This window comes from Cupressus sempervirens, chromosome 2 (genome assembly GCF_028749045.1).
Source record: "Cupressus sempervirens isolate cs-2001-9-10 chromosome 2, ASM2874904v1, whole genome shotgun sequence".
Lineage (NCBI taxonomy): Eukaryota > Viridiplantae > Streptophyta > Pinopsida > Cupressales > Cupressaceae > Cupressus > Cupressus sempervirens.
Window position 1 is genome coordinate 613,830,412 of NC_143119.1, and position 12,349 is coordinate 613,842,760.

The 12,349-nt window shown below is 37.0% G+C and overlaps 2 protein-coding genes across 4 annotated transcripts in view; one reads left to right on the forward strand and one right to left on the reverse strand.

Annotated features, from left to right (window-relative positions):
• Nucleotides 1–12,349, reverse strand: part of LOC149574878 (sister chromatid cohesion protein SCC2-like) — a 210,077-nt gene that overhangs the window by 93,518 nt on the left and 104,210 nt on the right. The window lies entirely within an intron of this gene.
• Nucleotides 6,580–9,271, forward strand: LOC149574879 (uncharacterized). Its single transcript, XM_089812314.1, has 3 exons — nt 6,580–6,793; nt 6,902–7,054; nt 9,195–9,271. The coding sequence occupies exons 1-3, from the start codon at nt 6,580–6,582 to the stop codon at nt 9,269–9,271; spliced, it is 444 nt and encodes a 147-aa protein (XP_089668440.1).

The window sequence follows — 12,349 nt, forward strand, 5'->3', positions numbered from 1 at the left end:
CCATAAGTGATAGCTCTTTGTCTTCAATTATGGTTCCTATACTTGCAAGTTCATCCCTTAGACTAGCCACCCTTAGGAAGTATGGATTCATAGATTCTCCCTCCCTTATCTTTATATGATTTAGTTGCCTTTTTAGTTCAAGGGTTCTAGTTGCATTGTTAACCTCATATGCATTTAATAATGCACTCAACATATTAAATGTCATATGATGTTTCATTAGCATAGGTACTATTTTATTTTTAACTCCGTCTAATATAATTTGCATAGCTTTCATGTTTCCTTTAATCCAAATAGTTTCATGAGGACCAGCATTAGGTTGCTTGCATTCCTTATCAACAAATTATATTACATCATTGTCTTCAAGAATCATCATAATTCAGAATTTCCAAGCAACGAAGTGTTCTTTTCCATCAAACCTGTCTTCGGGTCTGATTGTGCTAGCTATTGAAAGTAGAAGGATGTTGCTAGATATTTTAAATCTAGTTGTCCATTTGTAGAGCCTGGGTTCAACTTCCAGAGCTCTCATACCATATAAAGTTTCTACAAATTCTGAACAACCAAACTGATATATTGCCTTTATACTTTGCTTAAGATGATCTTTATCAATACCAGACAGTATATTAAGTATTGTTTATGGTGTATAGTTCTGCTATAATATATATTTATTTCTGCTATAAATCGTATGAGACAGTGAATGCTAAAGGCACAGACTTATTGTATTTGTGTGTCCTATATCCACATTCCTACCTCTTACTTAAATGGCACCCAAGAGGCATATCCTTAGAAAGGACATGACTCTTTCCAGGTCGGCCCTACGTATAAACCAATATTTATATTGCCCAGATCAACGTCTCAAGGATATATAATTAGTTAGTAAATACTAACTATAACCATGCAATTTAGAACATTATTTAATGCTCCAAGGAAGACGTCGATTAGGTTAATACTATAACGTACTTTAATAGGTCAATCCTTTCTAAGGATCTTCATGCTTTACTAGATCTGTACGATCTGCAATTCAGATCAGTTATGTTATTAGAGTTATATAGAATTAACATCACATTCACTTTGCTCTTTGTGGATGAAGGTTTATACAAACTTGTTTTTGATTTGCTCACTAAACGATTAGCAACTTCTTGTTCTTTTATAAATCCAGCTAGTTGTGCATCACTCATTCTTTTTCCGTCTTTGCTTCCCTTGCACAATGCTATTCATTTACCAGTAGGGCCCATGAAATGAACTTTGACCCAAGAATATGAGTTGTGTAATGGTTTACTATAACATACATTGCATTTCCAAATGTATGACCCACCTCTTGAAACCTACAATAATCTTGTGGTGTGTCTCCATAATGGAGATGCCACATCATATTGAAGTTATCACTTCAGTCACCTTGCCCTGCTATTGAACTTTGACTACCAGTAGTGGTCATTCTTGCACAATACAAACTATGAATCTAATAAGAAAATAAAAAAATATAGACCCAAATTGCCTCAGCCGGGTCAAAATGACCCGTGACCTTGGCTCGATGGGTCAACTGAGCTGACTTGCCTAACTCGACAAGGTGACTCAGCTGACATCCAACTTTGCTGATTTTTATTTCTTTTGCCTTTGTAGTTACATAATTGATATATACTATGTATGTGATCAAATTACCTTCTATTTTATGATGTTATTGTGTCTTTAATCTTTATTCAATAATGGGTGCATGGAATTAATTTAAAACCAAAAAAATCTCTAAATTTCAAGGGTTTTATCACTTTGTTGAGTCACAGCCGAGTCCGACCAGGTCACGAGTCGAATTACCCTTGCCGAGTCCAAGTCGAGTCCAAGTCTCGTTACTTTGCTATGAACATGAAACATACAAGTCCAAATATACAATATAAAATTACTAAAAAAAGATAGCTAAACTTGTTCCTTCATTTCTTTAAGAAAAAAAGGGAAAAACTTGAAAATTCTCTTCCAAAACTTGAAAATTTCATGAACATCTCAAAAAAAATCACTAAAAAAGCTCATGAAATGAATCAAATGCTTACCTTAGATGCTTAGACATCCTTTGTAGAAGCTATTAGACACCCTACGAATGATCCTCTTCAAAAATAATTATCTTGATTTCAAAATGGAGACAAAATGAGAAGAGAACCCAACTGCAAACAAAATGAGAAGAATGAGCAATGAATGGCCTCTTTAATGTTTGTTTTAGGGTTTTGGGGCAAAAAGGAGAAAAAAAATATAATTAAAAAAGCAATCCAACACATGTTTTATTATAGACACTCAGAATGGTTGGATGCTCTCTGAACAATTTCTAAATTCTCTTTGGATACTCTCAAAAGCATCTCGTGTGCATCTGCAGGCAAGGAGTGCACTTCCTACCCGCATTTGTGCAAGCTCCTAATGCATCCGCGAATCATGGCGCATCAACACCCACATCCAGCTAAAACCCAGGCACATTGATATCTTAGCATTCTAGAGTGTCTACATGTTATATAATGCATTGCAAAAAATCTTAAAAGGGAAAGGGAGGGGAAGAGAGAGAGGGAGGTGGGCGATGGGAAAGGGACACCTTCAAACCCACTAGGACAGCTTAGTACCCATTCTAACCCTTTAGGGCCCCCATGCCACACATAAGCATATTAGATAGATGTATCTGCAATCCCTTATTCATCAAAGATATAACTTGCACCATGGAGTACTATCATGCAATTCATTAAGAATTTCATTCTTAATAGTATTAATAACTAGATTCTCCATGTAGTTTGTATAAGGGTCTAAGTCAACAAGCTAATAGATTCTAAGGTCTCCATATCAACACCCTCCACAACAAAATGGATGGTGACATGTCATTACAAGTCTTTGTACAAGTCATTGTATGACTCGGAATGACAACAGTTGAGGTGCCAATACTAGCAACAAATATAAAACGACTCACTCTCTCTCACTTAGTGTTTTTGGTAGAAATGCATGAAACAATAGGCTCTACCTATCTCCATATAAGCCATTGTCTTATCAAAATGACAATCACTAAGGTATCAATCATATCAACAACAATAAAATGGCAACCATCACTCTCTCTCTCTATGTTTTTGGTAGACGTGCATGAAACAATAGGGTACCTGTCTCTATAAAAGTCATTCTCTTCTCGGATAGTAAAGTGGTGCTCCAAAGCCACAAAGCCAAAAATATAGACAAAACACTACTTTATGTTGTATAACTCTAGTATTAGCCCTAGTAAACTTGTAAATGCGCATCAATTGTCAACCACAATGAAACTGTGAAGACTAAATTCATTCTTGACATTCGTTCACTTTGCAATGTGAATGAAGAGAAGCTGTTAGTTTTCAGCTAGTTCCTTTTGATACAGTGGAAGCAATGTTGAATCACTAAACACAATATCCTATACATCTAGACACAAGGATTCACTTGACAGAATAGGTGGTCACCTTTTCAAACTCCATGTCAATTATCTTATCTCAAATGCAGCCTAAATATCACTTCCAACTACTACAGATAATGGGCACTAATTTCCCACTATGTCTATCTTCGGGCCTCCACAAAAGATATTAAACTAGTCCTTCAAAGCCACAAACCCAAATGTAGACAAAACACTACTTAAGTTGTTGCACAACTCTGTTGATTTCCTATAGTGGATTTGAAAATGAATTTCCTATATTGGATTTGTACATCTCTTCACTACAAGAAATCAAGATCTAATCTTTGCGTGAACATTCATTCATGAAATGACAAAAATGGCCAAACAACTGCATCTAGTAGATGGATGGAACAGGTGTATCCTTGCAAGTCGATAAATAAGCAAGCGGACTCATTGACACCGTGTTACAAAACGAAGAAAAGTTGTGTAACATCAAATAACCAATCATATTGTTGTGTTCGGGTCGCAAAACAATCAAATTAAGGCCTCTGGTAAAAAACTCACAAAATGGGATAACATGAAGTGTTACCCAATTCACACTCCTCTAACACACACCAGCACACATGGAAATTAAATCCAAGCCAATAATTAATAAATTGTTGCCATCGATAAAGATTCTTATCAGAATGGACAACAACCCAAATGCAACGCAAGATTCTTCCAAGGGACATGACAAAAAATTGTGGAGTCACTTCACATCTAAAAAAATCCCCAGATGTATCTATGAAATGACCACATTGGCAAAATGGGAGGTGTGTGCAAAGGGGAATATATAGTATAGAATTCTCAAAGTTACTCTCCATTTCTAAATGGATGAATGGCATTACACATCATTCCAAAAGACGTGATGAAAAATATTTGAAAACATCCCCACGTGTCTATGAGCCGACTACATGTTTCCACAATGGGAGATGTGTGCTAAGAAGTGAGGAACAACTCTACAAATGAGTGAAAATATAAGTCATTCTTGTTAAAGAAGACGAACACTAGTGTTTTCCTCCTCCATTTAAATCTGTCAATTAGTATTTAAAAACTTACTAAATTATATGTTGCCTAAAAACTCCAATGGAAAATTTTCCATTTTTGAGGATGGTATCAAGAGAATACATATTCATGCCAATAAATGTCATCTAGTACCTCTCAACATTTAGGAACGTCTGCATATTGTGTCTAGTAGATAGTGACACATTTTCTGATACACGCACACATGCACCATATGTTATTGTGCAGGCTTCCACAAAAATATGCCCTTGATGTTAGGTACATTTAACAAAACAATAATAAAGAATGTACCTGCTATAAGAACCTTCTGCCATGATGAACTATTTTATAAGTGTATATAAAAATTTATAGTCATAATTCTAATAAAAGAATGGATGTTACTAGAGCATATTTTGGCTCCTCTCCTCCTCATGACACTATCCATCAAAAAAAAAAGAAACAAGCACATGTCTTTTATTTTGCATGCTGACTAAAAATAGGCTATGAAATCACTCCTGTGCAAAAAAGAAAGATTCAATGAATAAAATCAGCTACACATTTTTTGTCAAATTGGTAAGTCTTGATTCAAACTTCCAAACAAATGTTAAAACATTAAAATAATAACCTGCTTTGGATGTTCATGTGTCATCCAATTAACTACCAACCCTCCTAATATGGGTTTGAATCATAGTAACGAGAATCGCCCAAAAATCGCCTGAATCGGTGATTCCGCACCCAGATTCATGCTAGGAGATTTTTTTTGCATCGTGAATCGGTATCGTCAATTTCTGGGCCATAAATCGCCTGAATCGCCGATTCAGGCAATTCATGTAAAAATCGCCAAAAATCGCCTTTAAAATCGGCCATGAATCGCCCGCGGCATGTAAAAAGGGAAGTTGAAATTTTTTTAAAAATCACTTGTTTTTTTCACTTTGTTTTTGACCTATTCTCTTTGTTAGAACCCTAAAGGGCCTTCTATTTATTAAGCGTGAGTAGAAGAGAGGAAAAGTGAGAGAGAAGAAGAGAAAAGAAAAGCCATAGGTTTCCAACCGGCAAGAAGGAGGAGCACCAAAGAGATCAACAGGCTATTTGGGGAGCCCATCAATTGCTTTGGGAGCATTAAGGAGCCAATATCAACACTCCTCAACTCATTTGCAAGAGGTAAGTGCTCTTTTTTTTTTTGCATGTTAGTGTATTATGCATTTTTTGTTAAATTTTTAGTGTATTATGCGTTTTTTGTTAAATTTCTATAGTTTTCAAGAATTTTAGTGTAAATCTTGAATGTTCTTTATTTTTACTAAGTTGCAAGCTAGGGTTTGTTGTTTTCTAATTTTTATTAGCTTCAAACTTTGATATTTTACATAAAAAAAATTATTGCAGCAGCCTTTGCTCTCATTTTTCGCAAATTCCAATGGGTAAAAAAGATGAATGTTGGAAATATAATGAAGAGTTTCCTGGAAGAACCAAATATCAATCAAAATGCATGTTTTGTAAAGAAAAAATAACTTTCGAGGGTATTTATAGATTGAAATTCCACATTGCTGCTATACCTGGACACGATGTTACAGTTTGCACTCACCAAACTCCTGAGGCAAAATGCACTTGCTTAATGGCATTAGAAAAAATTGAAAAAGACAAAGCAAATAGGAAAATGCAAGTTGAAGGGTTAAGGGGTATTGGCTCCCATGTTCCCGCATCCGCAGCCGCATCCACATCTGCATCTGCATCAGCTTCCGCATCCGTAGGTTGTGTTGGAGAGGGTTCTTCTAGGCCTCCTTTTTATCCTAGTTCTTCTGCTCGTGCTAGTGCTAGTGCTAGTCGATCACATACTAAGACAGAGTCCCACACCAACCTATTGCAGCCTAGAGTGCGGAAAAACAGAATGGATAGTTACTTTGTGCCCCGCACTACTCCTGGTTCCCAACCCACGCTTGAGGGCATGGGTTTGAACAAGGAGATTCACGATGCTGCCAGAAAGGAGATATGCAAATTTTGGTACTTTTGCAACATTCCATTTATTGCAGCCAGGTAATTGATTCTTTTTTCTTTGTTTTCTTTAAAGTTAAATTAAAAGTAAAAGTAAAACTTTAATTATATCTACTTGTTTTATAATTTGAGTCTTTGACATCTAAACTTTTATTTGTGACAAGGCTCCTTATTGGCAGAATATGATAGATGCGGTTGCTATTTGTGGTCCGGGGTTTAAAGCCCCAACTGAGGCTGAGTTGAGCAGATACCTCCTGGATGAGATGGTAGAGGACATGAGGGTTGACCTCGAGGAGAACCGAAAGGAATGGATTGCAAAAGGTTGCACCATCATGACTGATGGTTGGACCGATAGGAGGAATAGAACACTCCTCAATTTTCTTGTATCCTGTGGAGGTGATTGATCATTCTACTTTCCTACATACATTGTAAATTTTGATTTGTTGAATGCTAATTCGTTAATGATCCATTTAATATTATAATTCGTTGTTTTGTTACTTGTAGGATATACCATGTTCATAAAATCCATTGATGCTTCCGCACATGTGAAAAATGCCACATATTTATGTGAGGCTATTGAGGAAGTTATAGCAAAGGCGGGGGAACAAAATGTGATCCAGGTGGTGACGGATAATGCAGCAAATTATGTTGCAGCAGGTAAACTTTTAACTTTGCAAGTTTTGAAAATAAATTTATTTGAATTTTGAAATTTGAATTTCTAATTGACTTAAAATTGTTGTAGGTAAACTTTTGATGGAGAGGCACGCCACCATATTTTGGTCCCCTCGTGCGGCACACTGCATTGACCTCATGTTGGAGGAAATTGGCAAACTTGAGTTTGTCAAGTCATGTGTGGAAAGGGCAAAAAACATATGCAAATTCATTTATAATCATGCATTTGTCCTTAGCACAATGAGGAAGTACACAAAAGGCAAGGAGTTAGCTCGCCCAGGTATCACGAGGTTTGCCTTGAATTTCATCACCTTGCAGTCCTTGTTGACATCAAGGGATGGATTGAGGAGCATGTTTGTTGGGCAGGAGTGGATTTGCTCTTCCTATGCTATGACCACTGTAGGGTTAGATGTGGCGGATTGCATATTTGATGAGGATAGTTTTTGAAAACAAGCTAGAGAAATCCTTAAGGTAAATTTATTGCAATTTAACATTTAGTATTTTGCTTTTACTTTAAGTTATATTATTTTATATTTAAGTTTTGACTCAATTTTTTTGTTTTACTTTATATGTAGGTCACTGAGCCCCTTGTAGCTTTGCTACGAACTGCTGATGGGGAGAAGCCCTCTATGGGTTACATTTATGAGGGCATGGATAGGGCCAAGGAGGCCATCAGAGCCCAATATGCAAGAGTGCAGGAGAGGTATGGCCCTATTTGGGACATCATCGATAGGAGATGGCAGAATTAGCTCCATCGACCCATCCACGCAGCAACTTACTATCTGAATCCGACATTTCGTTTCCGTCCTGAGTTCAAGGCGGATGTAGAGGTTCTCACTGGCTTATACACAGTGATTCAGAGATTGAGTAGCGATGAAAATAGCGCTGCTGCGATTATTGAGCTAGACCAGTTCAACAATAAGGAGGGGCCACTTTTCTCTGGCAGGATGGCCATAAATGCTCAGACAACACTACAGCCAGGTAAAAATTAAATAATATATTCAATGTTCATGAATCTAGAATCTAGATTCTAAACTTAAAGTTGATTATATAATGCATTAATTTTAGAGTTGTAATTTGTAAATGAGACTAATTGTTTTTGTTTTTTCCTTATTTCAGATAGATGGTGGCAAATGTTTGGGGCCACAACCCCAAACCTTCAAAAAATTGCCATCCGCATTCTGAGTCAGCAAAGCACCACTTCTAGATGTGAGCGCAGTTGGTCCATGTTCGAGCACATCCACTCGAAGAGGAGAAACAGGTTGACAGTGCAGAGGTTGAATGATCTTGTCTTTGTTCATTACAACCTTCGTCTTAGGATCAGACAGATTTTGGGCGCTGACTCCTCTCCGATCATTCTGGAGGAGATTGATCCAAAATCAGAGTGGATCACAGAGACCATGGACCCAATCTTCACTGAGGAAGACCGTGCGTGGGTTGGACCAGGTGGATGTAGACGCTGAGGCTGTGGCCAAGGAAAAGGAGGCAGCTAGAGCACGTTCAGGCATTGGTAGACGCACACACGCACGCACACACGCAGGCCCTAGTGACGTTATTCATGAGCCCATTGCCCATGCAGGGGACATGGCTCGACGGTCCTCTAGGACCTACCTTACACACCTTTCTCATAGGCAAATTGGATACTCAGAGGCTGAGGTTGAGGCTACAAAAGAGCTAGAGGATGATGATGAGGATGATGAGGCTTGAGCTGGAGCCTTGTTTTTATATTTTGTTTACACTGTATAGATATTGATAGTGATACTGAATCACTGATAGACATATGTTTCAAACTTTCATGGATCTTCATCTTAGATTTATACATACATTTATGATTTGATGTCTTATAGATCGTCATGATTTCATCTTACTGATTCTATGATTTGAATCATTATGATCATTTGATTTTTATTTACTTTAGCTAGCATACAATTTACATTTTAGTACATAATGATAACATAGTTACGTATGTGATGGATTTTATGTTTCATGTTTATGTATGTTAGATTCTATTTGATGATGTTATAGTGTTTTTAAGTTATATTCAATAAAAGGTGCATGAAATAAGTCTTAAATTGTTAAAACCTTTACATTTAAAAGGTTTTTTTCAAATTTGCCGATTCACCAGCGATTCACCCCCAATTCACGATTCGATTAGGCCGTGCCGATTTCGATACGATTCTGATTCACGTTACTTTGGTTTGAATAATAAGATATTCTACTCTAAAAACAATTTCTCGTAACAACAAAATAATTGAACAATTTAGCTAAGATCACTAGGGATGGGCTAATAGGAGCATCAATCGTTTGGGGAATAAATTGAAAAACCACAGTAATAGGATTTTTCCAAAAAAATGGAACATTTTGGAATTTCAAAAAAAAAAATGTAAAAATTTGAAGAAAAATAGTCAAAAACTACTTTTCTTTAGTTGAAGGGCATTTCCACAACATAGCGATATTGAGAGAAAAATATAGTATAAACTTCAACCCAATAATTGTAGAAAATAAAGTCATTTTTTATATACTGATCACCAAGTACATTGCACAAAATGCCACAACATAAAAAATAACTAAATGGAGACAAATGTCGAAATGTCAATTACAATATAATTTCTGACTTTGTACAATGTCAGCATACAAGCTACGTGCAAGGTTCCAAAAATTCAAATGTAGCCAATAACATGCTAGTAGGCAAGAGTCCCTTGTAATCCTTCTCCTCGGAAAGTGCCTATCCTAACTCACAATATGAGTTGGAAGGTTGGCATCTATTAGGGTCAAGAATATAAACATCAACGTCATCATCAGGAGGTTCAGCAATCCATTCATCTAAATTAATCTCATCACGATCAATTGTGGAATCTTCCTAAATAGTTCTTGTTTTTGTCCATGTGGAAATTAGTCATTTTCTCCAAATCAAAAACAAAATGAATGCAACTTCAATCGAGTACAATTCATTAGGACTCCTACCTTGAGCTTTCTTCAGCTTCAAGTGAAGGTTGTGGTGAACAAAACCAAAGACATTTGTCCTTTTTTTGTTAGAAGGTTGTGTTTCTAGGAATGAATGTGTTCTAAACCATTCCAATTACACTTACAAGCAGATGAATTGTGTGGCTAGGTCAAAATGAGTATCACCATCCATCTCAGAGTCTACCTAGTTAGAAGGTCTTCCTACCTTCCTCGACAACCCTAGTTGAGATAACACCCCTTGCATGCCTATACATATGCAACTTTGACATGGCTTCATTTAATTGTTGTTTAGTAGGAAAAAAATTTACATACACTTGAGTAGGCCTTGTGTGATCTCAGCATCAATAAAACAATATTTTGTTTTGTAGAAAAATGATGGATTCAGAAAGCATATTGTAGCATGGAGTGGAGAGTGCATCTGTCCATCCAATTTCCTATTTATTATGTCCCATAGCAACATACACCTATCCCTATCATTTTCCAACTCACCCTTCATTACCCACATTGACCCTATCCATGGCCTACTACAAATATCCAATCGAGGATTTATCCCCATCCACTAGTCTAAAAACATTTACTAGAAGCTTTATAAATTGTACCACTTACTCAGTTGCATCTCAAAAACTAGTAGAATACATGTACTCTGCTACTACCATGCCATTTGTTAGACTTGTGAAGCCAAAGTTCATCCACTCGGTTAAAACAAACATGTGTCTCAAGTTAATTTTTTATAGAAGTAAAGTTTGTAGTACAAGTGTATTGCAAAACTTGTCTCCCTAGTTGAACTTGTTGGCAATAGGCCAGTGTCCTCGCAGGATTCGCAACATGGCTTAACTGCCTCCTTTGGTTCTATAAGACTATTGGTTGTATCAGACATTGACAAGTCGATCTTTTGGTGCAACAACAACCGTGGCCTTTCTAACAATTGATATCAGAGATTGGTCACGGGTTCAAATCTCGTAGGCCGCAAGAGTGACGCTAGGAGAGGGGTTGTTGGCAGTGGGCCAGCATCCCTCATATTATACACAACATGACTCAACCACCTCGTATGGTTCTATAAGACAATTGGTTGTATTGGGCATTGACAAGTCGATCTTTTGGTGCAATGGCAACCCTGGCCTTTCTAACAGAACTAGCTCCTTGACCTATGTGAAATAGTGCAGCATACTCAAAACCCTCATGCAATTGTGTATAAATTTGGTAACAAGCGTTTTGCAATACCTTCTTAACCCATTCAATTTTTCCATTGTCCTCTAGTAGTTGGATCAAGGCACTGTACTACACATTAGGTAAAAGACATAGAAGGGCATTTGTCTATCACGAGTCTCCCAACAGCAACACAAGCAACAAAATTGCATGTGATAAATTGAACCACATTATGTGACCCCACATTCATGAGTCATACATCTCGAACAATGCAATTGTGAATTTGATTACACCTAATGCATCCACAGATTTAAGAACTATAATACCAACATTACAAGAGACGAGGAAGTTAATGAGGGTAACCCTTTCTCTATGTCCATTCTAAGATAATGCTGCACTCACTACTAGCACACTCTAACTGATGCTCTCTAACAACATCTTGAAGATCATTTAATAAGTCATTGAGCATACCAACCCTAATGTCTTATAAAATGGTACTTTAGACCCAAGCATTACAACTGCAACAATATGGAGACCTGCAAGCATTAAATGCCAAGGTAGAAAAGAGCCAAAACATTGAAATTGCCTCCTTTATTTTCTCATGGATATTTTTTCTCCGCCCCATACTCTCCAAAGTGTTACATGATCCTGGGCTGGTATGAGTTCGAAGGAATTCACTGATGTTCCCTCAACCCATGTTTGCACCACATGTTATAGAAGTGGGTGTTCTCCAGTAGCCCAAATTCTCTAAAGCCTCTTCTCTACCATCTTCCTTGTCTAAAAGGTTAATAAAACTAGAACCTAGTTCGACCCCGGTTCTCATATTTTTGCCTTGTTCTCATAAATTGCATCAGGAGATTTTATGGATCTAGTGTGTGGTATTTGTAAGGCATAGAGTGCATCACGTGCTGCTATTTCCAAATCCTTTGCCAAATGTCATTTTAGAGGAAAAAACAATTTTCTACAACCCAAAAATTGAAGACCCTACAAGCTCTAACACTACCTCCCAAAAATTAATTGCAGCTAATATCATTAAGTGTTGCTCCTCCAGAATGGTTGCACCTAGTCGTAGTTTCATTGTTGTCTCTAGAGTGTGAATGTCTCCATAAATTAGCATGTCAAAATCAACGTATCCAAACTGACATTCCAAAACCATAACCCCTTCACATA

What these genes read in the sequence shown, in the direction of transcription:
- LOC149574879 (XM_089812314.1), top strand. Translation starts at nt 6,580, where the DNA reads ATGATAGATGCGGTTGCTATTTGTGGTCCGGGGTTTAAAGCCCCAACT. An exon ending in TTTTCTTGTATCCTGTGGAG is followed by an intron (nt 6,794 to 6,901) that starts GTGATTGATCAT and finishes TGTTACTTGTAG; the next exon opens with GATATACCATGTTCATAAAA. An exon ending in AGCAAATTATGTTGCAGCAG is followed by an intron (nt 7,055 to 9,194) that starts GTAAACTTTTAA and finishes CCGATTCACCAG; the next exon opens with CGATTCACCCCCAATTCACG.